This window comes from Styela clava, chromosome 14 (assembly GCF_964204865.1).
Source record: "Styela clava chromosome 14, kaStyClav1.hap1.2, whole genome shotgun sequence".
Taxonomy (NCBI): Eukaryota; Metazoa; Chordata; class Ascidiacea; order Stolidobranchia; family Styelidae; genus Styela; species Styela clava.
In genome coordinates this window covers 6,850,135-6,876,630 of record NC_135263.1, presented here as the reverse complement: position 1 = coordinate 6,876,630, position 26,496 = coordinate 6,850,135, and the positions used below count along the sequence as shown (strand labels likewise).

General features: G+C 34.6%; 3 protein-coding genes across 3 annotated transcripts; 2 read left to right on the top strand and 1 right to left on the bottom strand.

The window, feature by feature from the left end:
• Positions 1 to 338: 338 nt before the first annotated feature.
• On the bottom strand, positions 339 to 4,453 carry LOC120340356 (syntaxin-1A-like). The gene is made up of 7 exons (XM_078120161.1): positions 3,986 to 4,453; positions 3,184 to 3,303; positions 2,677 to 2,859; positions 1,895 to 2,004; positions 1,689 to 1,811; positions 1,146 to 1,275; positions 339 to 831 (listed from the first exon to the last, which is right to left on the bottom strand). Exons 1-7 carry the CDS (start codon positions 4,106 to 4,108, stop codon positions 433 to 435), a joined length of 1,188 nt encoding a protein of 395 aa, XP_077976287.1. The 5' UTR covers positions 4,109 to 4,453; the 3' UTR covers positions 339 to 432.
• Positions 4,454 to 20,295: 15,842 nt separating this feature from the next.
• On the top strand, positions 20,296 to 23,028 carry LOC120340818 (E3 ubiquitin-protein ligase PHF7-like). The gene has a single exon (XM_078119856.1). It carries the CDS (start codon positions 20,490 to 20,492, stop codon positions 21,690 to 21,692), a length of 1,203 nt encoding a protein of 400 aa, XP_077975982.1. The 5' UTR covers positions 20,296 to 20,489; the 3' UTR covers positions 21,693 to 23,028.
• On the top strand, positions 22,979 to 24,214 carry LOC120340819 (uncharacterized). The gene is made up of 2 exons (XM_039409191.2): positions 22,979 to 23,119; positions 23,615 to 24,214. The coding sequence occupies exons 1-2, from the start codon at positions 23,055 to 23,057 to the stop codon at positions 23,973 to 23,975; spliced, it is 426 nt and encodes a 141-aa protein (XP_039265125.1). The 5' UTR covers positions 22,979 to 23,054; the 3' UTR covers positions 23,976 to 24,214.
• Positions 24,215 to 26,496: the final 2,282 nt, after the last annotated feature.

Sequence of the window (26,496 nt, the reverse complement as noted above, 5' to 3'; positions counted from 1 at the left end):
ACATTACCAGCGTAATCCCCACCAAGCGCTGTTAGAACTGGTCTGTTGTATCAAAGTGAACCTTCTATATTGGTTAATAAAGGCCGTTCGTCAATGGCCCATCCCTAATTCTGGGTGTAAAATATGGGGCTCGTAAAATAAAGTTACTTCAATAGTGATTTTGTACTCTTTTGAAAGGTAATAAAATGTGAATACTATCATATTTTCAATTACCAATATTAATCATTTTGATGGTACATACAAGAGAAAAACCATGTAACCGCCCCAAGCAAGGCTCCGTTTTCAATAGCTCGGAGTGCAAACCCCATTCGAAAAAATGCAATCATAACGAAATTACCATATAGCATCTCTTTTTATCGTCTATTTTTTTAAGGCGATTGAAAAAAAAATCAGAACGGTATTAATAAGCTTCACATAACAAAGGGTTTAAACTTATGGGGGTATGTGGTATTTATCAACACCGGGATGAACATGAATAGGTCCGTATAAATGATCAGAATCGATTGAAGATATATCATGTTTCGTTAGAGCATGGTATGGAGGCGGCATCACAACTACTTTAGTCGTATTCGACGACTGTTTTTTCTTTACAGATACAACAATAATAATAACTAAAATAACAATTGCAGATGCGATAATAATTGCCAATATACATTTGTTTTTTCTATATTTGGATTGAAATGTGCTGGCTTTTTTCAGAAGTTCAGTGCTGTCTTCCACATAGTCTGCAGATATTGAGACGTGTTGTTCGATTCGATCTACTATTGCACCTTGCTCATGAACTAACGTTGAAATTGTAATGAATGATTTGTGAAGTTCTTCGATGCTTTTCTAAACAAAAGAGAATTCAATTGAACAGAGTGCTGTAACATATAAAAATCTAGCAGGGAGGGTCGGGGTCACAACTGTTGCTATTATCAGCGATGATGATCGCATAATACAATAACTGAGGAATCAAGCTAGGTGGAGGTAAATTGTGGCAGGTGAGATGGCAACTTCGAATTGATTAGATACATATTTAGTTATATTACTTGCATATTCAGTTATTGTCAGAAAACCTTTGTCGTTCGTGATTGACAAAAAAATAAAAAATTATATAATTCTCGAACTGTACCATGTATCTTTTTGAAAAAAGTTCTTCATACCTCTAAATTAAGAATCTCTTTGTGTAAAACTTCAACTTCTTTTATTCTAGCTTGCATTTGACGATCAACAACAGTGTCATCTAATATTTCTTGATGTAGTAAAGGAATTCGTTCTTGGTGTTGGATTGCTCTGAAATTAAAAATTTCAATAAATCTGTAAGAGACAATGTTTGTATAGATAGAATCTTGTGCAAAATTCTTGATGGATTTTTTACATGACACTTATTTATGCTGTTCACTCTGTCTGCTAATATCTAATGAGCTAATAATTATTGAAAAGATTAAAGCCTTTCTGGTTCTTGTACCCAATTTAAATTAGAGAAAATTCTAAAATATCAAATACTTTGATAGAGACAAGTATTCTAGAAAAAAACATGTCAGGTAGACAAAGGTGAAAATAAATTTTGGCGCAGTTAGTTGTTCAACACGAGCATATCCAGCAATTTTGATAGCTTAAGCACAACTTCATATTTATCATTTAGCTCATCAGTCGCAAAACACAAATTATAGGCAATGAAAGATTGGATTTCAACAAAATCTCACTCATCAAGTTCAGATTCCTTCATTTCTCTTCCAATGATCGCCATTTGTCTCTTGATTTTGTTTCTACATTGATCGCCATAAACTTTTTGCATTACATAATACTCTCGAACAAGACAAGTGAGCCTATCAGATAAGATTAGATTATAAAAAAGGTATGTTAATTAATAATTAGTCGATAGTCAAGCGAAAACAATATTATTGCTTACTTATATGAAAATATATTATGGAGATGAAATCTCATTCGAATTTCTGCAGGAATAAAATGAGAGCTGGATAATGGAAGTAAATTTCCTGAAGGTAATCGATGCCATGTTACCTGATAAAACAACAGAAAATTAACTCAACTTTTTCCATTAAAGATTATACAATTTAATTAAAAATATTTTATATGTCATGCTACACAAGCAGGCTATAATGAAAATAAATCTACCCGAATATCAGCAGTCATCGTAGTTGGATAACCTGACAAGTTGTTAAAATAACCAATCAAATAATTCGAACATTAGGAGATTATCAATAAATGAGAGTTCAGACTAGAGTCAGGTTCTGCATGCTTCTATTACCGGTAAATAAGAATCAAAATTTGGAGGTAGGAACTTTTACGGTAATTGTGATAATCCAATTCAAAACAGACTAACAGGCAATTAATTAAGCAAAGCTGTGCAAAATATTTGGTTATCCAAATTTGGTATTCTCAGAGTTTGGAGATGGAATCAGAAGTTCACTCAACCTGGATTCAAAGTCAAAATATTTGTCAACCCCAAGAAACCGAGTTTTAAAGTGGATCTGGAATGTCAATTTTTTCCTGATTAAAAAAGCAAAGCTGGCCCTGATTTGAAGATCATCAAAATTTTAAGAAGAAAGTTGTAAAATTAGTCATCACACTCACATGCTATTAAGACACGCCTGTCACCAGAAAAACCAAAAGTAAGCATAGAATTAACAGTTAGGCATATGATTACAATACATAGATTGCAAGAGAGCATACATGGGCATTATCCTTAAAACTTCTCATTTCTACATCGTCTCTGTTTGACTTCCAATCAACAATAGGTGGGGAATGGTTTGCTGCAGAATAATTTTGCATTATATTTTCATCAATTTCAAATCTTCTTAACACAGCTTTACTCTTTCTTGCCAAAGCACCAAATCGATTTCCAACATTTGAAATCTGAAACAAGATATATGTATTTAAGGCGATGGATGATCCGGATTAAACGAAAAGGACTCCTGCAATTTCACATTCAAGTATGGTTTGAGATCAAGTTTCTTTTCAGCATAACATGGCGAGTGTGCTTATATCTTATGTAAACTATGTATTGAAGATATGTAAGAAATTGTTATTTTTGGAAGGCCCGAAATCCCTTAGCATTTCCTAATGAATTTACCGCATCCTGGGTGAGGTCATGGGAATGGAATTTGACTTCGAGATGGGTAACCTGTGATTCTAACAAAGTCCAAGGCTATGGAATCACCCCTATATTTATTAACCTACCAATTTCCTGCATTCTTCTTCTTGCTCAAAACTAGAACACGTCAATATTCGATCATGTAGTTTATTTAGTTCCCACATGAGTTTCTTCATCTGAGACAGAAATTTTGCGACTTTTGCTGCCTGGAAGTTTGTTGAAGATTAAAAGTTGTTAAGTTTCAAATGTTCAGATAACATAAACGGCTCTGTGTCTGATAAGCATAAGTAGGAAATCATGTCTATGACCACCTCAACTAATATTGAATTTTATTAGGTGATCATATGTAAGATTGCTGGACTACATGATTTCTGGGTGCGATTTGCAGGACCCATGAAGCATTATTACAACAACAATGCTCCGACATGTGTAACATCAAATGTACTTAACTTGAATTTGAAGTAGCCCCTTACATATATCAGTGACTTGTTCAGAGTAAAAAGTTATAAATGCATCATAAAAAAGTTGTACAGAAAATAGCTTTGCGATTAGTGCTAGCTGCATGTATTAAATTTGGTAATCATTGCAAAATAGATCCATTGGTCAACAATATTAATAGTTACGTCAAAAACCAACAATGAAATTTATGTAAAATGTATCAATATTCCCACAAAAGGGCAGGGCATCATTTTACTTTGGTGAAAACCAGTTTTAATTGATATTGTTCAAATAAAAACATCTTTCTTTAATAATGGCACTAATTATTGTACACCTCCTGTTCATTCTTCAAATGTAAACTAAACACTACCAATAATTTTTTTTATATACAGACATATAAAAATATAACATTGTCTAGAAATTAAAAAAATCAGACAAACATAAACAAACCCTTTCAAACATAACTTTCAGAGTTGGATCGAGAGGAACTTCTTGATGCAATTCTGGTTCATTATATAAATCAGGATTTGTTCTAGCAAGTTCTAATAAATCAGGCATTCGATCACGAATCATATTTCATGTTATTACATTCAAATACATCACTAAATTATGATATGATATATTAATTGCTACTGCTGAGTAAATCAGGTCTGATATCTATTATACATTTTTTGGGTCATTGTACGCATTGTAAAAATAATATCACACCAACTCAAGCCACTAAATTTCATGAAAATTCCTAATAATTGCCTACTTTCATGAAAAATTTCTTTAGATTTCTCTAACATGAATCTGAAATACCAAATCAGTAGAAGTATGCCTATATTGTTGCAGGCATCACGTCTCTTCCAGCTACTGACATATTAGTGCCACAATGATAAAATATATTGTTTTTAGAACATCAATGCTTTCTGACGCCATCAGAACTATTTCAACTTTTACCTGAGGGTTCAGGACTTTGCTTTGAGTAAAGTGTATATAAAAAAAAATTCACATCTTCAAATTCTTCAACTAAACTAAATATCTAAATCATATTAACCAAAAATGAGATAATGATAAACTGCACTAATGATAGCAACAAATTCCACCACAAGTGCAATGACTAGAAATATTGTAAACTCTACAACTGAATCGTATTTCCATACTTCGATTAACATAACTAGTACTGTACGCAACGACAGAATTTAAGTAAAGACAGAATTTAATCAGAAATTACAAAGTGGGATTCAGCTGGACCAGACATTATTATCCCTCACTATCAATGAATGACCTACAATGACCTCATATAATGAAACAAATCCATTTTGAATATTGAAAATAATAGTTGAGTACTACCACCTAAACATAGCATGCGTTAACAGTATACCATAACTATATAATGATGGCTCGCAACCAACAGCTGTTTCAAATGTGTGACTCGTGTGGCATGATGCTGCTAGAATAGTTCAGACAATAAATTTGTCCATTACAAAAGAAGGAAGTCATCATCCACCTACATCCTGTCAGAATAAATTATTCTTCGAGGACTTGCATTAACAAATACTACTGTCCTGTGTTGGCCTAACTAGGAATTGGTATAAATACAGCAAAAATTGGATGACATAATGGTCCTGAAGCAAAGTAGGCCTAATTATTGCGAAATGATTTAATATTTATGTTGGAAAGTATTTTGGCAAAATATTAGTCAATGAATAGAAATTTGTTTATAGCAACGACTCACATGATTCTTTGAGGGTTGCATATTACACGAGTCAGTTTAACATAGGAGGCAAAAATTATTCATTTATTGGCACAAAATTAATTCTTTCTAGGACTTTGCTCAAACAAGCCCATTGTACTCATCTTCAATGAAACTGGCTCAAATAGAAAACCTGCAAGCAATCACCAACGAAGTCTCTCACAACAACTGCAATGCCAATGTCTCTAAACCATACTGAAATATGAAGCCATGCAACATCCACATAACATTCAAATGAAACTATATTGCATAGGCTACAATTGATAAACTGAAAAGAGAACAGTCAAAATGAGTCTGTGCAAAATCATGAAGAAGATAATTCCAAACTTCAGTGGCATTTATGTTTCTTATGTATGCATTTGTAACTACCGTAGTTTGAATCAAAATATTTCATTACCTGATGGATATCGTTTCTTTGATTTTGTTGAATTGTAACTTTTATCTGATCTTTGTTTATCCTTCGAGTTGGATGATCTTTTCTGGTTCCTAGACTTCCTTCTTGGTGACCTATCACAATCTTTTGTTGAGCAACTGGTGGAACTAGATGATGCCTCAGTCTGTAAAAGTGTAAAGATTACCCAACAGTTATTAGTAACTTAGGACTCTCATATTTATGCAGGGAATGGGAAAAGCCGGTAAGCTGGCTGATTTCAGAATTAATTTAAATCTTCCCTATTGCAAAGAATGTGAGATTATGCAATTTATATCTGATGTTCGGACCCACCATTTGTTATTATTAAACGTATGAAAAATGTAGAAAACCAATAGAAACAACTTTTCTGTGTGTATCAAATATACAATGATTCAAATTTTCCTATTCATTATAATTCAACTTCGCATATATTTGATATTTCATTTTTAAAATATGTTTCATAATAGTTAAGTATTAGATTGTTGCTATCTTCAATTGTCAAGGACAAAAAACTTTGTTGTTACTTGAAGGGCTTGGAAATAACATAATTTAATTATATATAAATCTGGAAAGCCAAATGCAAAAGTTGTACAATTTTCTTCCATAAACTCTATCATCCTTATGACACATTCCTCTAGTGAGTGATTCCAACTATAGGTAATATTTTGAAGAGCATCTTTACCTTTTGTATTTGGTCCTCCTTCTTTATGGACTTGTTTGATCGGCTTGTTGGGTCATATAGTGCACTTGCCAAAGTTCGTTTCAAGAATACTTTATTTGTTGTAGCACCCTTCCTCCTGTAAAATAAATGCAGAAATATATTGAAAAATATGGCAGTTTGAGGTAATTGAACATTTTAAATTATATTTTCAAAAAGCCAATATAAATGAAATCTATCTATGATAATATGCTGAAGAGCATCTCATTTACACAACTCTGTGATTGCGGAATTGGGAGTGGAAGATAATAAAATAGGTCATTAATGAGCAAATAGGGGAAAATGGATAAGTACAGTGCAAAAACCTTTCAAGATACAGATTACATGATTAGGGATAATATATCTGTATTGTACATTCAATAAATCTCACCATCCTGCAGGTCCTAATGTTTTTGATCGTTCTTTACCTCGAGCTGCTTCCTTCAAAATTTCAGCAACAGCTTGCTCTTCTAATGTCATTTCTTGTTTTTTACTACCAACATTCATTTCAAGAAAAGGGCTTACAGGCTTATGCGCTATCTAGTACAGTGAGTTGGAAGATTAGGAGATTGGAATATTAACAAATTCCTTACTGCAGTACTGTTAAGACTGTAAGAACAGAAGAAGGGTTGGATACAAATTATGAAACTCAAGATAAACAGATAAAGGTAGAGCAGATGAAACAATTTCAGGATTTTTTATACCTGCCCCAATGACATAATGAAGACAGGACGGGAAAAAGCTATTTTTTAGCTGATGAAATAGGTACTAGTGTAATGAATAAATGGGGGGGAAGTATGCAAGTAAATACCGACTGCAAAAGTAACTGAATTTAATGGTACAACTACTGCATCAGTAAAAACGAAAATGGCAATTTCATTTCACCATCACATCGCATTTGTGTTACCGGTACACGCCATTATTGTTTTGTTGGTATGCGGTATCCTGCCATTGATAATGACTAGCATGTCTACGACTGAATGGAGCTACCCTACCCTCTTTACTACTACTATTGACGTGGAATCTATCTTCTAATAGTTAACTGTTATTGAAACCGAAATAGACCAAACACTGTGCGCAAGACTTCCCTCTCCCTACCGGAACCGGTAGGCTACATTCTCAGATTTCCCATCCTTGTTGATAAATATGTGCGTCTCGATTTAATTTTGCGTGATCTCACAGCAACAAGCTGTCTGTATCGTTTAACAGCAACTCCACTACAGCCCCTATATTACCGTACCGTATCTCTTTAAGCTACATATGTGAAATTAGTTATCAGTTGATAGATAGTGAACGTTTGTAGTCTCAAATAATGCGAGTTCAATTGAGTTGCTGATGTTAACGAGTCGCAGAAATACCCCGATACTGCTCTGCTGCATTGACTAATTATGACCCACTGTTTTGGACTTTGCCAGTTGTGACAACGTGCAGTGACAATCCGCAACTAAAAACATGGTCTCAGCAATGACATATAACAACATGTCATTGGTCTCAGTATCGTTTGAAGAGTTTTATTCAGGCGGGTTTCTGACTGACTATATGCAAAAAATCGACTCCAAGAAATTTGAGCTATTGATTCTTATTTATATATATGTGGCATAGTGAATAGTGTGAACATTATTTAAACCAATTTATCATTTTCATCATTCTGCATTGTTAGGTTCACACCCTCGGTAGTGCCAGAATTGTTTACTTCTAGATCTTTAAACTTCCAGCAAAGAGTTCAATTCATGTGAAGCATCACTATTAATTCATCAAATGATTTTTATTGTCGTTTTTGAAAGGTCCGCACAACGACTAACATACAGTCCGCATGGGTTTAATCTGAGATGCCCGTTGTTGAACAAGACTTTATGTCAAAGCAGAACGCTACTTATAAGCTTGAACTCCCGATAAATCAGTGATAATATGTAGCATAAACTACAGTACAACAACTAAGATTTCAATAGATTGTATTATATACAGACAGTTTCATTAGGCTACTTCAAAAATCAGCATGACAGACGCCGCGACAGACTTTCGATTTGCAGAAATTAAATAATGAAAAATCACAATCGTAAGTACCTGATGCTAATAAAAATGACTAACAAATCTCGTTTTTTCATTGTCTATGTGATCGAGCATTCGGTAGTTCATTCTTACATGATAATACACTTTGTACAGGAAGAATATAAAGTTGAATTGCGAAGAAGGAGATATTCTAAATAAATAATAGATTTAGGTTAAATTGTTAACTCAGACCATTTCAGCTATTATATATCTAGATTAATTATTTCTTTTAACTGTCTGAGTAATTGAAATAGTTAATAGGGTATACTTGCATAGCCTACTCGCTACCTTTCCCGGTATGATAGTTATGAAAATATATACCTCGATGTTCATTCACTGAGCTCCGGAAACAAGCTATCCATTTTTGTGGTTTTATCAACTTTCAACGTTGACCATTATCTTGGAAACTCTTCGATTCTTACACAAAAATACCCAGTTAATCGGACAGCTTGAATGTCAAGCATATTAGGATAGAAAAATATTATTATTGCACTTATCCTAAATACATGTTGTTTGGCTGTAATATATATGTATTTTGAGCTAGTTGGAGCAATGACATTAAACAACATGATAGGCAACTCTGACGTCACTCCATAAGACTACAGGCGAAAGATTGTATTTCATGATACGCTCCAATGCACATATTTCTCGTCGCCTTTCGCGTCCGTTTTCCGCTCGCTTTTGCTACTCGGCGTCTTTTTTACGAGAAGTACCTGCCTTTTTGCGCCTGTAACGAATCAAAATAATCTCTATATCTAAGAAGTTTTGCTCACTTGGAAAGCTGGAATGGCGGGCAAGCTGTAAAGAGCAATTCTGGACATCATAGACGTTTTTTTTATCAGAGAAGATTACAAACGCGATAGCGGAAAGATTTGTGTGGAACATTTTGCGGATAATGACAAAATTCAAAGTTAGTAATTTTAATGTTTGCGCTTAATCATTAAAATTTCCTTTGAAGAGGGTGTCATACAAAACTGTGCTGTGATACAATTCCATAACACAAAGTTTGCACCTATTAAACTTGCTTTTGTAGGTGAATTTATTAGACATAGCCTATTACATATTCATTTAATCGTAGGTAACATTGCTGGTAAACAATGCATCGTAGATAGGTTTGTTTAAATTTATGAATTTAGCTCATAGCCCACTAATTAATATTATCTTCTATGCAGGAGTTTGCAGGGCTGAATTCTACTTGCAGCCTTACCGATCACCTGACGATGCTCATTTAGTTTGGCTCGAGCAAGTCTTCTTGAAATGCTTGTGTGGATGGAAACTACTTATATTTTTTGCCTTCCTCCGATTTTAGACAAATTTATTCTGAGGGATTCCGCATATAATTCTCATTGATTGTTGGATGTTTATAATTCCTGTTAATACATCATGACAGAAAATACAAGTTAAAGATATGTATGACCATCACATAGTACTTAAAAAAAATTAGTAGGGGCTGTGGAGTATGAAAAGTTCAAGACAAAGAAAAGTACAAATGTTCATAGCTCATGAACTCTCAATTTTGCCTCCATTGCTTTGTGAAGGCCAATATATTTCGAGTGGCTGAATTGGTTTACCTTTATGATAGCAACGATTTTGTATTTAATATAGCAAGATTATTTCAATTTAATTGAAGTGATATTATTTCCCAAAGCAATGCTTGAATCGTCTAGAATAGATCAGTGGTGTCAAACTCGTGGGATTTCGAGAGCCGAATTGCATTTTGGAAATTGTAAAAAGAGCAGCAAACAGTTTATGATAATGTATACTTAAAAGATATTTTTAAGATAATTTTAGTTTGTGACATATATTGTGATGCAACTAAACAGTTGGATTAAGTTTTATTATTTTCTTCAATTTCAAATGCAATTACATAATAATATTTGCATTCCACTATTATTGCAACATTTGCAAGTTACTGTATTTATTATAAACAATCATAAAATTCTATGTACAACCATCAAAATCATTTTTGAACAAGATTTGAATAAGGAAAGAATAATACTTAATTTTAATATATGAACCTAAAATTAACAAAAATACTACAACATAAACTCAATGTTTTAATAATTACATTTGTCCTGACGTTTGGCATCTTTTTTGTGTCACCAGCATACTAAGGCCAGGCTGAAATGATTTTATAGTACCAACTCTAACTAACGAGGCCACATGATCATGGGTTAATCTGGATCTTTGCGAATGTTTAATTAATTCCAGTAATGCAAAAAAGTTACTTTTATCATTTCATGTATAGATCAGTAAAAAAACAAATCACAGATTTTTTCGACAAGACATTTCGCAGTGGCATAGGATTGCTTGAATTATTATTGATATTGATTTTTAGTAACTAAGTCGTTGTATAATTATATTAATATACAATCACATGGAAATTTTCTGTTCGAAGTTGGTCTTCGAATTTGTCATATTGACTGCTGAGCTTATTGTGTTTTTTCATTGTATTGATGGAAATATGACGAATTAAGCAATGTGCTTCAGAATTTTGTGAAAAGCAGAAATGTTGCAACTCTCATTTTCTTTGAAAATGCCACCTTCTTCATGTACTTTGCGTTTAATTTAATCACTCAAGTGTTTTATTCAAGTATTCTTTTGCTAGCTTGATGTGTATTCTTAATTGGGTCAAAATGTGGACAAAAAAAATGAATATTCCAAAACTACTTTCAGTAAATTGTTTTTTGTGTGAATAATCAATTTCACTTTAAAAGGTTTGAAAAATCTATTACATTTAGATAAAAAAAAATCCAAAATACGATTACAATTATTGTTAAGCGTTCGAGGGACGCACTGGAAGTTTTCTGGGGCCGCGAGTTTGAGATCCCTGGTCTAGATTGAAGTTGTCCAAAAATATATGATAGTATTTTATCATGAATGATGATTATACCCCTTAAGGAATTTCTTCTATAGTACTACCAAAAGTTGATGAACCAAATATAACACAGGTGCAGTGAGTTACCCGTAATTCTCATATTCCAAAGCTGTTTTAAGTATGTCTGGCGTGTTTTGTGCCTTTTTACAAATAAGACCGCTTATGCAATCTTACGCTTTGGAATTTTTAGTTATTTTCCTCAAGTCCTGCAGGATGTGGGGGCCATACACAACTCTACCGGAGGGTCAAATGTCTTTGCATGCCTCCACAGGTTGTTTTTCTATTGCAAACATTTATGGAGTACTCTAATTATATTTATTGGAATCACATTGTCACTGATATGTCGCCAGACTTCTGATATCTCCCCTTCTGCTATAGGTGTCCTGTGAATAAATAATAGGAAATTGAGATTAGACGAATAGTTGGAAGTTTTGATTTATGTCGGCTTAATTTCTTGATTGATATGCCTCTTGTGCTGCAGGAGTCTCACAATGCTTAGACAGGTTTGTCTACAACTTTCACATCTGAAGAAAGACAGGAGATTTATTGTTTTTCGTTAAGAATAAATAAAGCAGTCTATATGATTTAGAATGGAAAAGCTAACAAATCCAATATCTCATGTTTTATGTAAAAAATATTTTACTGAATTTGGTATATAAACCAACTAATAAAAAGGTTTAGTCAGAAAATTACAAGCATTCGTGGCTCCAAATACTTGAGAGATCAGACTATACAATATTGACCGGTATGAGTGAAATGTTAGGAGAACTTGTTAACACTTTGATTCAATACGCAAATAAAAGTGAATACGCAATAGTATGTTACAATAAGCAGCAATCAACAATGAGTATATATTCTCACTGATTAAAAAAATCTAACTGGAGGTGCATGAACTATTTGAAACTATAAGGGGTAAGTAAATATGTAATTTCGGCAAATGGGCAACTACGTACCGTACTGAATTAATAACTTCGTAGTATTTGACAAAGGCTGGCTTTCCCACATGTACTTAACAGTGCGATGCCCGGGTGTGATATACAACAATAGTATTTACCTTACCTTTTTCCGATTTCTTTTTACCTTAACTTTCCAAAATATCATTAAAATCGACAACAACTGTCAAAGCAGGCACGAACACCATTCGTGCTATGTCTTGAAAGCAGCACACATCCGCTCGTTTTCGTCTCGTCAAGTATGTGCATTGGAGCGTGGTATCGAATACGATCTTCGGACAAAAATGCCGGAGTTGCGCATCATGTTGTTTAATGTCATTGGTTGGAGGGATACCAGGACTCCAGTATTACAAGAAAGATATGCACGATTCGAAATGTTAATATTGTTCATTATCACCCAGATTATCCATATCGAGCATTTTTCAAATTTCGAATTTTTTCGCGCACTGTCTCTTGTTTAATCATCATGTCTAAATCAGTGGTTCTCAACCGCCGGTCCGCCAAATATTCCAATATAAATATATTAATAGCAAATTGCAAAATACAAAGTATTAACTTCATGTTCATTATTTTTATGATTTTTTAACTCTTATAGATTCGTAGTACTGGTATTCTTCTAACAACCAAACTTGGTGAGAGGTCCTCTGCCCATTTAAGCCCTCAACGGCTGGATGTTTGTTAAGTCCATGATCTCATAACGGCGACTAACGTCCTAACGGATGAGTTTAATAGCACATAGAACTAGGGTTGGGATTCCGGAGCCAGTGTTTGAAATCCCGGGATTGAGCCGTATAATCCCGGGATTAAGTAAAAGGTTTGAACAACTTGCATGACATTAAAATCACGTATTTATTCCATGTAATATCGACAAAGAAATATTAGAGCATCTAGGGCAGGGGTTCCCAACCTTTTTTATATCGCGGCACACCTATCACAAAACACGAACATTTTCTGCTCATAAAGAGTGCGATAGTCGAACGCGAACAAATGGTTAATAGTTACCGATATTACAACTGTTTTCTTACGTTAATGTAAACGAGAGCGTCTTCGGAGCACCTCACATTATTGTAAACGTCGCGCGACCGCACGGGTAATACGTGGCCTTCAAACGCGCCGCCGATCACACGCTTGGGTTTTGCTCGTCGTTCCACGTTACGCCCTTATTATTATCACATGTATTGTCAATTTTTCACAACTTAATTCATTTTTGTTAAAATCCAATAAGTTTCTCCCATTTCCAAAATCATTCAATAGTGTTATTGTCGGTACTAGCGAGAGAAATGAAAGAGGCAAATAAACTGTATTTCATTACAACAATTAAATATTATCGCTAAAAATACTAAATAGGTTTAAAGTTGTTATAAACAATTTTCACCGCTGGACGTATCTTTTCACGTTATGAATTTCGTGCAAGGCCCGGGCATAATTTGATGGCAAAGATCATAGCATTTACTATTTCGGAACGCTTATTCGACTTTTTAAACTGCAGAAACTATCCGAAAAAGATAACCGTTTTTGTGATCGAGATATGAAATAATCGTCGATTCCACCACGCTTTCGTGAAGTAGTGTAATTTATCAAATCTATGAAGGTTTTATTGAGTTCCATTGCATCAGTGTTTGGACTACTATGCGTTTCGCCAGATTGCTGGCGTGATTACAGATCGGGTGGGCAAAATAGTATATATATTTCCATCGAATCGAATAATTTTAACGAATTGTCGAATATCGGGTTGAATTCGGGATTTTATTCCGATGTTTATCTTTTGGATCGGCTTCGATCTTTTTGCCACCGTTTGTAAATTAATTGTCTTAATTTTGAGCTGAAAATTTCATCATTTCTGACGCCGGAATGCGGATATTTTTGAAGACGATAGTTGACCTTCTTGATTTTACTTTTTTATTGTGCCTGTTTTATTTTCGTATTAAATAGTGAATAAAAACCCTGCAAAGTCATTGCGTAAATTCTGAATGCTATTTTGAGTTCAAATCATGATTAAATAAGTCGGCAATAATGACAATTCTACTAGTCAAATAATAATTCCCTGGTAATATTCCGCACAATAGTTCCAATTAGTCTGACTGACTCAAACTATAAGCGCGGATGGATTTTTTTTTCAAAATAAGTATCAAATAAAGTGTTATAACCTACAATTTGTGAGAATAAGTATATATGGATAACAAAGCCTCAAAATCCCGGGATTTTTACGAAACAATTGCGGGATCAGGATTGAAAAAAAAACAACCCAACCCCGGGATTTCCCGGGGTCCCAACCCTACATAGTACCTGATTGAAAATTTCTCAGTTCGCACGTTCCGTAATTTGACAGTAGGCCTATAATTTAGCGAAGTTTTATTGTAAAATGGAGGCAAACAAACAGCAAAACATTATTCAGTTCAAACAGCTCTACTTCGCCTTGCAGAAACTTCATTAGAACAGCGTTTAACACGTTTAATATTAAAAATACAGCAGCAAATTTCTCATTAAATTAGATTGTCTTCTTTTGTCCTAATTGCATTCCTTTGATTATGTTTTGTGTTCATGTCATTTTTGGTGAATTTTGAAATTCCGCCGGTCCGCAAAAATTATATTTAAATTTTACCGGTTCGCGAACTGAAAAAGGTTGAGAACCACTGGTCTAAATTACATTTCAGGACAGATTATGAAGATTTCACATTTATTAGAGAAAGCATGAATAAAGAGTCAACATCAATTGAAGGTTTCTGTGTTATTTACGCGAATAAATTTGCTCATGCTTATGTAAATAAATTTCTAATGTAACCAAACAAATCATAGAATCCGACAGGCTTTAAAGAATGGATGGTGACCAAGGTTCCCTCTAAGCTGCGCAACTGCACAATTGCGCATTACCACCAGAACATTTGCGCAGTAAAATCTCATACTCGCGCAGTTGCAACATTTCGTTTTCAAAGCGTGGCTTATATTTCATATGTCATTTTTATTACCGCTCAACTAGAATGCTCGTTTTATGTTACACGCGGATTTTGGTGACAACTAGTCATTTTGATGTCACACACGTGCCTGTCACGAATACCTTGATTTCTGTATGCCAGCGCGGGCTGGTTTTTTACTGTCGGCTGTCGCTCTGTAATCTCGAGATTTGTACACACGTGGCCATGAGCTCATACTGAATGATACCGATGTTATATAGCGATGTTGTAAGTATGTTTCACCAGAAATTGCTAAAAAACGTTTTAAGCGTTTTCATATTCAGCAGATTACTAGAATGAGTGGTTTATTAACCAAATCCAATAATATACTAGTTTTCTTTATCTGTCGTGTGAGTGAAATGTCTCTTCAAGGATGTAAAGCTAAAAATAAATAATTGATTTTAAAGTGGAATGGCTAAATACAACAGTGAAGTGTTTGACACTAATTTGCAATCGTGATACCGGTATGCATGAGCTAAAAAACTGCTAAACTTTGCGAAATTTATTGCTTTTCTCACGTCAAGGAATAAGATAATCCACAAAGTTTGTCGGGAAGTGGCATCTGATAGTGATTTGGAAAAGTAAAATCATGGGTGGGAATAAGAAGTTGACTATCTAAAACGTCATTTAAATCACAATAAGCACATAGACGCATTACATCTACATGCATTACCTCAGAAGCGAAACGTGGAAGCAAGAGGAGGTTGTTCGAACTTTTTCACCGTAATACCAACCGCTGAAGAGAGTGAAATTTTGAAAACCCCTTCAAGTGAAATAAAGACTCACATAGATAGTGTTCCATCACGTGTTAAGCTGAATTCGTCAATATTGTCCCGCAAATTAATAAATAGTCGCATGTCCAAATACACTAAATGGCCACATCCATGGCGAAGCAAAAATTACGGCTTTGAATTTTTGATAAGCATAGACTTTGTCACCAGGGAAGATATCATGCGGGACATGAGACAAGCAAAATTTCATACCCTGATTTTGATGGAAGCAATGATATTTTCAACAACAAAAATGTCGAGATTGTACATTGGATGATTGTCGCTTGATTCAGCAATTAACACAACAAACATGGACATTCCGATAATATAATAAGCTACTATTACTACATTTCACAAAGTTTGCAAATAATTTAGGATTCTGCTCAGCCTTAAAATAGTCTAGCTGAGTAAAAACAACATTTGCGCAGTGTGAAATTTTCTTAGAAGGAACACTGATGGTGACGCCCGTCATCAAACTCAAAATTCAAAGATTACTTTACAAATTACGATTTACGAAGACGTCCAGAATGATAATGAAAAGGGTCGATATGAGAAATATGACGCAATAAAGATAGGTACCGTGTATTTGGTTATTTAGGCATCCTTTTTTTTTATCAATTGTGTTTCATAGGTAGTGAACAACCCAATAACGTGTTGTTTAAATATCCCTCGACCAAAAAATAACATTATTTATTCTAGAACTAATTTAATTACTGATTTTCACTGCCTTCATAAAATTCTTTAAAGGTGCTATACAATCGTTGGACGGTTCAACATATGAAAGCTCTGAGCGTGTTTGGGAAGAAAGTCACTCTTCAAAATCATATAGTGAAAGTTGTATTTGAATAGTGATGTAATAATTATTTTTGCTATGCCCTTAACGTGATATAGCAATTATTCTGATTAAAAAATTCATTTATAAGGTAGATTGATCGTAATTAATGACTATGCTTCTAATCAAGTTTTTGAAAAATTGATACATTCGCAACCAAGACAGCAAATGAAAGGAACGATAAAATGAGAATATGTCTTTGCAGCTAAATGCTACAGAATCAAATGCACGCAATCTATAGTATATTCTTAAAACATATCTTCGTGACAATTTCCTGTCTTGTGGACGTTTACGAGTTGATAAATATGAATGAAAGTATCAGCTTGATCTTCATTACGGGTTATTCGAAGTCAGAAATATTAAATGATTGTATGAATTAAAAAATGCAAAATATGACTCGATCACAAAAATGTTCTGTCATCCACGATGTTTTAACTTTCCAGAGTAACTAAATGACTTTCTAATCCTAGGTTCAGCAGTTTCAAAAGATCCCACAGTTAAAGATTGGGGATGGAGAAACCAACAGCTGTTATTGAGTGAAATTAATGATTTTCTTGTAGGGGGGCGAATTCTTGAAAGCAATTTATTTCTAGGTCGTTTAAAGACAATGATTATATCGTCACCACAACTGAATGCGAGTGCAGTGATGAAGAGGGTTGACAGACAAAACTTCATCGTCGTTATTTGCGAGCATTGTCATTATTGTCTTGTGCACCGAAGTTATATATTAGAGATTCTAATTCATATAACGTGAATAATAATATAACTTGTCCACTTTAGCTGGAAAAGACGTGACACATTCCGATCCAGAGCTAACGTATGGTACAAATAAATGTTTTTGCGAGTTTGCTCATGCATATATACTATGATTAGCTAGAAATGGAAATAGTATTTTAGTCTCATGTTTGGGCTTGTTTCGATGGGTTTTAAAAATGTGATTATGACTGGAATTTGAAAAGAGACAAACACGCAGCTACTTCTCAACGATTCTTAATTTCCCACGTTTTTTAACTTTCATGGCTGCCAATAAAGTGGTGGGTAAAGTCAAATATTTTTTCAACTCAAATAATTCGAATATTTCTAACGAATACCGAATAGTCCAATAACAACGAATATATTTTTACACTCGACAAGATTCCAGAACGTCGGAGGTCGGTTTGGGAGAAAAATTGAAAATCGGCAATAAAGCGATTTTTACTGGTTAATTTCGTCATAATCGATGATTTTTTTTTGTCCCCTGTACGGTTTCATATTTCCACCTTTTGTTCCTGTGCGCAAGTATTGATTCTTGTGGGTCGGCGGAGATCAAAGTTTCATATTATTGATATAACTATGCATTCACATCGGCGACAGATGTTAATGACATTAGGAAGTGATTTCGAAGCTTAAATTAATTTTATTCTGACTTTTCATCTTTTGCGTCGGGTTTTATCTAGCTTATCGTCGTTTGCAAATTGAACGTCCCAGTCCCACAGTGCAAAGCTATGCTTGCGTGAATCTTAAATGTTGATTTAAAATCTGAAATAAGGGCATTTCTACATGACCGTTAGGCAAGACGACGATAAAGAGCCCATCTTGAACGATATTTTACATACGCGACCTGATACCAAAAAAATTGTAAACAATTTTGTGCCCAAGTGCTTTTGTGTCTAGTAGAAGGGAAGACGCTGATTAGAATCAATCACCTCAAGTTTCAACGATTTTTTTTTCAACAAAACAATACCACGACCACGATCATAGCTAAAACTGTCACCGAAAAATTTACAATTTTATTTACGGAATTTGCAAATTTAACACTTCACTTAACGATTTTGATGCCCTAATTACTACTGCAAGAAAAGCTTCAAAATGCAACGAAAGTTAATCAATGATGACTCCATTCATGGTCGAGTATAATGTTCACATTTTTGAAACATTCTCTGAAGTCACTAAAAACACACGCCGGATACCAGATTTTCAAAACTCTGACTCACTATTTTCAAATCGATGCTATTTATAATTATACCTCGAATTTTCTGACAACCTAAAATTGCCGTTTCCACCATGTATTAAAATCGTCTTTGTGATGATTTTTATATCCCGGTCATGCATGGAATGGTTAATAACATCTTTAAAGTCCAAGAACGTTATTCTAAAATCTAAATAGCTTATTTGGATTGACGTTTCTACATTTACGAAATGTTGTCGGCGCTCTTTTTGCGAAATAACAGCAAACGCAGAGGGTGAATTCTCGCGCAATCCAAGCGATTGATTTACCGGCGCGCGAGTTTCATGCCCAAGCAGATCGGTACAGGCCGCGTGGTTTCGGATATACGAGTAGTAAAATGCCATTCGAATATTTTAATTTTCCATTCGCTAATCGATTATTTTGTCCAGCCTTGGTCGATCATGCTCAAAAAAATTATTTCGCAAATATTAGTAGTGAAAAGTGGTAGCAAGATTAAAATCGCTTTCTAGCAAGAGTTGGAAATTTCCCGAAGGCCTCAGTCCAGAAAGTTTCTAGAAGTACACCAGAGAATTTTAATTTTAACCCTGCCATGTGTAATTGTATACGTTTATCGGCTGGTTAATTTTCAGTTATGACTTCATAATACTCCAAAAAGCAATTTTTCGCGGAACACCTGGCTGCAGGTCTCTCGCTGAACACCGGTTGAAAATCACTGCTCTAAAATACTTCCGTCAATAGTCAATTACACCGTATTAGCTTGCATTTACTAATCTTGTATCACGATACGGAGAGTGTTATATTTGTAAAGCATTTCCTTACATCCAAAGCGGGTGAACGATAGCATTGCAAAATATATAATAAAAAAACAACAACAGCGCTTCCTAAAATGTACTGACATACAAGCTCAAACTCGCGCTTACTGTCGATTCTCAATCAACCAATCATTTAATTTGGTTCTATTTCTTCTCTTGTATTGTAAAGGTTTATAAGTAATAGAAAGACGCAGGCTCGACATCTTAGATTGATCTTTTGTGTTGCTAATTAGTCGCCTGATAAGAGTATCTGTGTTCTTGTTAGTTTCCGGTCGAATACGAGTAGGTTACTTTGTTCATGCTTCCGATCTTATTTGTTTAGTATGACTTCAGATTATAAAAAAATACTCAGGTTTACCTGTATTTAGTCATTTTTTTTTGTTATTTGATATGGACAGTCTGGAGTGGGAATTGAATGGCAAAACGCGTCTTACCAGTTCACCTGTGAGTGGGGGTTCTGTGTTTCGCCCACTGAATGTGGAAGTCCAACTACTGTATATAGTTTCTAACTCCTCGATATTTATTCTTGAATTCAGGGCATCAGATTATATTTACGTGTAGAAAAGTTTGTTTAGAAAATTTAGGTAAGCGAAAATGTACCGTAGTGTGTTTTTGTTTCGTATTCCTGAAAGGGAAATATTGACCCCAAGGACAATATACCGGTATGTTGAATTTATATCCGTAAGGTGACGCAACACAAAAATGTTATTTTTTTATTTCTGTCCAAAGCAAATATTAATTATTATTCACTTTGCTGGTTATCTATGCTAGAAAATGTTACAGAGGTGTACCCGTATTAAATTGTATTTGAAATAAGTACAAATCCGTTCTGATAAATTATTGTTGTAAAGAGCTGCGCCATTGCTGTAAATATAGACTAGGAAACGACGACCAAACTAACATCTGACTGGAACATGCCAAAGATTAAAACGAGCATACGGAAACAGGATGTCGTTCCAGCCTTTGTGCCAAAGTTGGAGAAATTGGGAATAACGTTGGATACTAAAAAGTTTCAGGAGGGTTTTCTGGCATCTTTTCGTGGCAAAGTTTGCTTGTACTGTAGGAGTAAAGAAGATGATGAAGATGAGTTCGGAGCATTTGTTCATCATAAACGATCAGGAATATGGATTCATTATTTTTGTCTCTTACTTGCCAGTGGTCTTGTTCAACGATGCAAGGATGCTGATTGTGATAAAGCTCAATCTCCAAAGTCTCTGTATGGCTTTTATATTAAAGACATTATTGATGAGTTTAAGCGTGGCGCAAAATTGAAATGCACATTTTGTTTTAAACACGGTGCCAACATTGGTTGCAATATAGCTCACTGTAAAGCAAAGGTTCATTTTAGTTGTGGACGCGATCGGCACATGCTATTCCAATATTTTGGTGGTTTTAAATCATTTTGTAAGAAACACAGGCCAACACAACCACAACTTTTACCTTCCAAAATAAAAAATGCTTCGTGCTGCATGTGTTTTGAGATTTTTGACTCGTTAAATAACAATATTTCATTGATGTCACCTTGTTGCAAAGAAACCTATTTCCATCATGAATGTGTACAAAAGCAGGCTTTGTCTTCAGGCTTGTTTTTTTTCAGATGTCCAGCATGTAACAACAAAGATGAATACACAAATGAAATGTTTAGAATGGGGATTTACATTCCCAATAGAGATGCTTTATGGGAAACACCTGAAGCGTTTAGCGATTTACTCGAAAACCATTTCCAATGTGATGTCACAGAATGTCAATGTAAGCACGGCAGAAAACACCACTCTTCAAAAACTTTATGGGAAATTGTTGTCTGTTTATTTTGTGGAAGTTCTGGCTCTCATGTTGCTTGCAGTACTTTGAAAAATGCTAATGCGCCTTTTGTATGTGACATTTGTGTTGAGGTTCACGGTCAGTCCGGAGTGCGCAAAAAACTCCTTTCCATGGGTTTTCATGCAAATCAATTGATTCTTGATGATTGTAAAATTGACTCTTTGAAGGAAATTGATACTAATCGACAAAATTCATCAAGGAAAATATTAAAAAGGAAACTTGTGGATGAATCACTAGAAAAATCAAATTGTGTTAACTCTGACGACATTGGCTACAAGTTAAGACGCTTAAAATAAATGTTTCTTGCTATTCATGATTTTTCCTTAAGTTGCAATTCAAATATATATTCTGTTACATTACTTATTTTGCGTTGCAAAAGGAATTTTTTGGTTCTTGAAGAATCATTCAAGAAAATATTATCTATACTATTTCGTCTTTATTTCTTTATTATTATCACTGCATTTTTAAAGTGCCCAATTTAAATAGCATTAAGGAGTAATTTTAAATAGTTTTGTTTTGAGCAATTGAGGTCTGAGAAATTAATTGAAATTTTAATTTCTGAAAACTATAAATAAAATCCAATCGCTTTTTATCTTAACTTTTCTGCAATACAGTTACTTCTATGTGTTATTTGTTGAATATCACCCAATTAGAAAACATCCCATATTTCATCTTCAAATATATTACTTGAGAATTCATTCAGAAGAGTAGATAATTGGATATTGACTGTCCCTCAGTATAACAGATTTTATTTCTAGGACATGCTTTCAAATTTTTTTAGTATGATCATTTCAAAGCTCTTAAATAGAATTAGGATATTGTACCCAAATATCTTTGTAAACATTCTGATTCACCCCTGGAGTTCATTATTTATTGAAGTTTTGAATCCATAAAACTAGAAGTTACAGGCACACAGTACATCAAATTTGACAAACATTCAACTCACTTTAATAGTGAAAAGCTTTCATTATTTCTTTCTCAAATAAATTAATGATTTGGATAGTAATAAAGATGAACTATTTCAATAAATATGATAATATTTAACTATGACTTGCTATACAATTATTGGTGCCCAATATTTGTACTTTATATTTCAACTCACCATGCTCATATATTTAAAGAGTGGTCCGTTTCAAGCATGATTTTTAGTTAAAAACTTCCAAAAAAATAAACCATGTTCTAAATATTCCTGTAGTACATCATGCATTTTTATGGGTATGTTATGAAAGAATTTTTCAATTCTCAAAAACAAATTAAGGCTGATGATGCACATATTGTTGATTAGACTTGGCAAATTTTGTGTTTTATTACTTTTATTATTATAAGTGACATACTGTCTCAATTTCATTATGTATTAATATTATAAAATTATAGAAAATTAATATACAATGTATTTCCAACCCCTGGTGTTAATGATAATTCCACAATTCAGTTGAAATTAGCAATCCATACTTCCACTCCACAACAATCATCTCTTTCTTTCGTAAGGAAATTTTTGTCACCGCTGCGTTTTTCATCCTGTTTATATAAGACTATGATCTTTATTTCTTGCCATGTTATGTTGTTTTATTTTCATGTGATCTGGTAGTTTTTCACTTCTTTTATTGTTTCATTGCATGTTTTGTATTAGAACTTTTATCATAAAATAATCTGACATAATGTTGGCAAGTCACAGACAAATGTTCATTGCATCTTTAAAAAGGCAGTCATATAAGTTCAAGAGGTAAGTTAATTTTCTTAAATAGGATGACTAAACATTAACCGGTTGGCGTTTCACGCCAAAAGAACACGATTGCCATTGCACCTCTGATTATCATGCACAGGTCAAATCCTGTAGGGTTGATTATTATGTGCAAGAGGATTGCTCCTCGTTGTCGTAGGGTGGTTCACATAATTGGGGGCAGTTAAGGCTTCCTCCATCAAATCCATGCATCTGAGATAACTAGTAAACTATTTACATACCCTGGCGTGGACTGATAACCAGATGAGAGGCCGTAGTTCGTTATATGACCAAGACGACTTTTCTTGCCTCTGAAATACGATAAGTATGAGAATCCTTTTTTATTGCAAACGTCACTTACAATCGCTGCCCCAAGGCAGGTAAGGACATTCAGTTACTTTGGCACTGCCGATGGCATGGTGAAGGCAACTGTATTTGATGGGATGAGATTTTTAGACTTCGTTGGAATTTTAAAACTTTGATATTATTTTCCATTAGCTTTTCGACATCACAACATAGAACCTCAGAAACAGAGCATGCTAAGGAATTCAAGTTTTCACAAAGTGCCAATCACCCAAAGAAAGTTGATTTGATGGAAAATCTTTATCCAAATCGAAGCAAGTCATGGAGCAAAAGTCGAATTTGGTTTAGCAAAGCTTTAAGTATTCTTCTTCCTGTTGGTACAATTCTGGCTTTGTATTTTGCATTTACTAGTGATTATGACTTGGAAGTTGAGGAACAGCTCATGAAAGATATGCCAAGCTATGGTGAAGATATGATGAAGAACAAAAAATTTAAAGAATCCATGGAAAGACAAAGAGCTTTACGGGATCAATCTAAGACAGAAAACACTTTATGATTGTTTCTTTGTAAAAAATGTAAAAGCTGTCAACACTGTGATGACACTTATGATATTTTAGCAAGTCTTATCAACATCAGTAAAATGACCTGGCCAATAGATGTGGTGTACCTATGACTGAATTAAACACATGTGGTTTCTGTAGTATTTATTTAATGTTTGTACCAATGGCCTTTTATTTTCATGTCATAGCCAATCGCTGGCCATGTTTAAATTTATTAAAAACATTTGGCAATCAAGTGATCTTTATAAGATAGCTCATTTGCATATAATATTGGATCTCCACTTCAGGAGACATTATCAGTCGTTCTGTTGGATCTCTGCTCTATGAGACCCTTGTTATCCTCAGTCAGTAAGTCGAAGCTGTAGCGCCCAAACAGCTGAGCCTATATATACGAAATTGCTCACGTGGGTTGCCCTGGTGATGTTCATTTCATCGAAAGTCCAGATTTAAAAATTCGTTTCCATGGCAACATCGAAAAAACGCGCCGATCGCTAGAAAATTCCCAATTTTCTTATCAACTAAGTCAAAAATTGAAAATCCAACATCGCTACCCTCCGCAAAAAAAAACTCCACTTCGTACAAGCCGTCTTTCATTTCGGTATTCCATTAACTGGAGAAGCCTTGAGAATTCTAATGAGCATGGTATAGTTAGTTATATGCGACTCCTTACCGCCGTGTGGCTGTTCACGTGGCCCAGTGATTCCCAACCTGTGGTACGCGAGTACATTCTGTTTTTTTTATTCGACCAATAGAGTTGTCAGTTGCGGAACTTCATTTTCTCACACTTGTGACGTCAGAAACGAGCATAGATTCACCCTTAGCGCTAGGGTGCTCCCATTACGGTGGTTATTGGGCTTACCATAAATCTGAAACAAAAAACCGGGACGGTGCGATTTGGCAAACATTTGGTCGATTGCCAGTCTTGATAATATTGGAACGTCTACCATGCCATTGCGGGTATATACGGCTGTTAATCTCTACTGATCATTGAATTAAAAAAAACACAAAAAATTAGTTTGTATTGTGGCGTACCAAAATTGATATCACCACTCAGGTTCTTTCTGCCAGCTTCTTGGACACTGAAGTTGCAATAGATGTCGATCACAAAATAATCTTCTTGCGGTTCCAACCACAGCAGAGTAACTAAGTTAACTAACTAGATTAATTATACACCTGTAAGAACTTAATACAACCAAATACTCCAATAAGAAATACAATAAACAAATAAAAACATGAAAAACACAGTACAAATACCGTAGGATACATACGCAACACAAGATACGGAATTGGTCTATGACGTCACAGTCATGAACTATTTACTTATAATGGGATACTAAAAACCGGGTAAAACACACCCAGATATACATAAGAATAACTAGTATGACACTAACGATACAACACAAATCCTATCTTATCGACAAACACGTAATATACATGGAAATACGCATAGAAATCACACAGGAAATAAACTGCGAAAATAGACTAGTTACGGAAGTGTTAAATACAAGCCAACTAGTGAACAGAGCTATGCCAAACTAGAGAAATAGTAAACCTGTACTACTAATATCATTTTACAACAAGAATTACATGGATTTTCGGCATTAAAACCCTATAATAATAACCCAATATACAGAGGAAATATCTACACTACCGGCAGTCTGACAGACCAGCAGAAAGAGAAAGTTACACAGCTGCTCACTAATGACTCAAGTGTTAAGAATAAATATTGACATACAAAATAAAACAGAGTTATAGACGTGGTCGTCTCATTACTCCCCCCTTTTTCAGATGGGAAATTATAAAGAAATTTTCCATCTTTAAAATCCATAAAATATGAAGAAAATGTAAAGAACTATACACTCAATGGCGCGGCGGTGTGGCTCAACGGGCTAAGCGTTAGGAATACGCTCGCCACCGCACCTCTAATTACTCTGCGTGGGTTCGCAGGTTCGAATCCCATGCAGGGATGGTTATGTGCGAGAGGATTGCTGGACTCCTCGCCGTCGTTGGGTGGTTCACGTAACCGCTGGTCGGTTACGGCTTCCTCCACCACCAAGTCCATGCTTCCGAAAAACAAACAATACAGTAAAAACTAATCCCATATCCGACTTGGAATGGTAACCGGACGAGAGGCCGTGGTTCGCCATATGGATAAGCCGTCTTATCGGCTTTCCTCTCCCAATCCTATCCTATCCTATCCAAACGAAATGTCTAAAGCACTATCACAGTCAAATCAAATGTAATCATCCAAATATCTAGGCCTTCGCCTAGTACGTTGGTTATTATCAGAGTTCGCATCAACTGGAACTTCTTCTGGTACAGTGTCTGGCCTTGAAGAAAAAGGTAATTCTTCAAATATATCATGAGCAATCTGCTCATCATTTTCCATAATAGGTTCCACATCAGGTAAAATATCAAATCCAGTTAAGTCAATAACATTGTCTTCATCATCTTCATGAAGGTAAGGTCTTAACTTGTCAACGTGTACAATTCGAGAACGTGTTCCCGAATTCTTCT

Bases quoted from the DNA above. Each gene is read 5' to 3' on its own strand.
- LOC120340356 (XM_078120161.1), bottom strand. From the start codon at position 4,108: ATGATTCGTGATCGAATGCCTGATTTATTAGAACTTGCTAGAACAAAT. The intron at 3,304-3,985 runs GTTTGTTTATGT...ACAAACTTCCAG, and splicing joins TGAAAGTTATGTTTGAAAGG to GCAGCAAAAGTCGCAAAATT. The intron at 1,276-1,688 runs GTGAGATTTTGT...TTTTAATTTCAG, and splicing joins AAGGAATCTGAACTTGATGA to AGCAATCCAACACCAAGAAC.
- LOC120340818 (XM_078119856.1), top strand. From the start codon at position 20,490: ATGCCAAAGATTAAAACGAGCATACGGAAACAGGATGTCGTTCCAGCC.
- LOC120340819 (XM_039409191.2), top strand. From the start codon at position 23,055: ATGTTGGCAAGTCACAGACAAATGTTCATTGCATCTTTAAAAAGGCAG. The intron at 23,120-23,614 runs GTAAGTTAATTT...ATTTTCCATTAG, and splicing joins CAGTCATATAAGTTCAAGAG to CTTTTCGACATCACAACATA.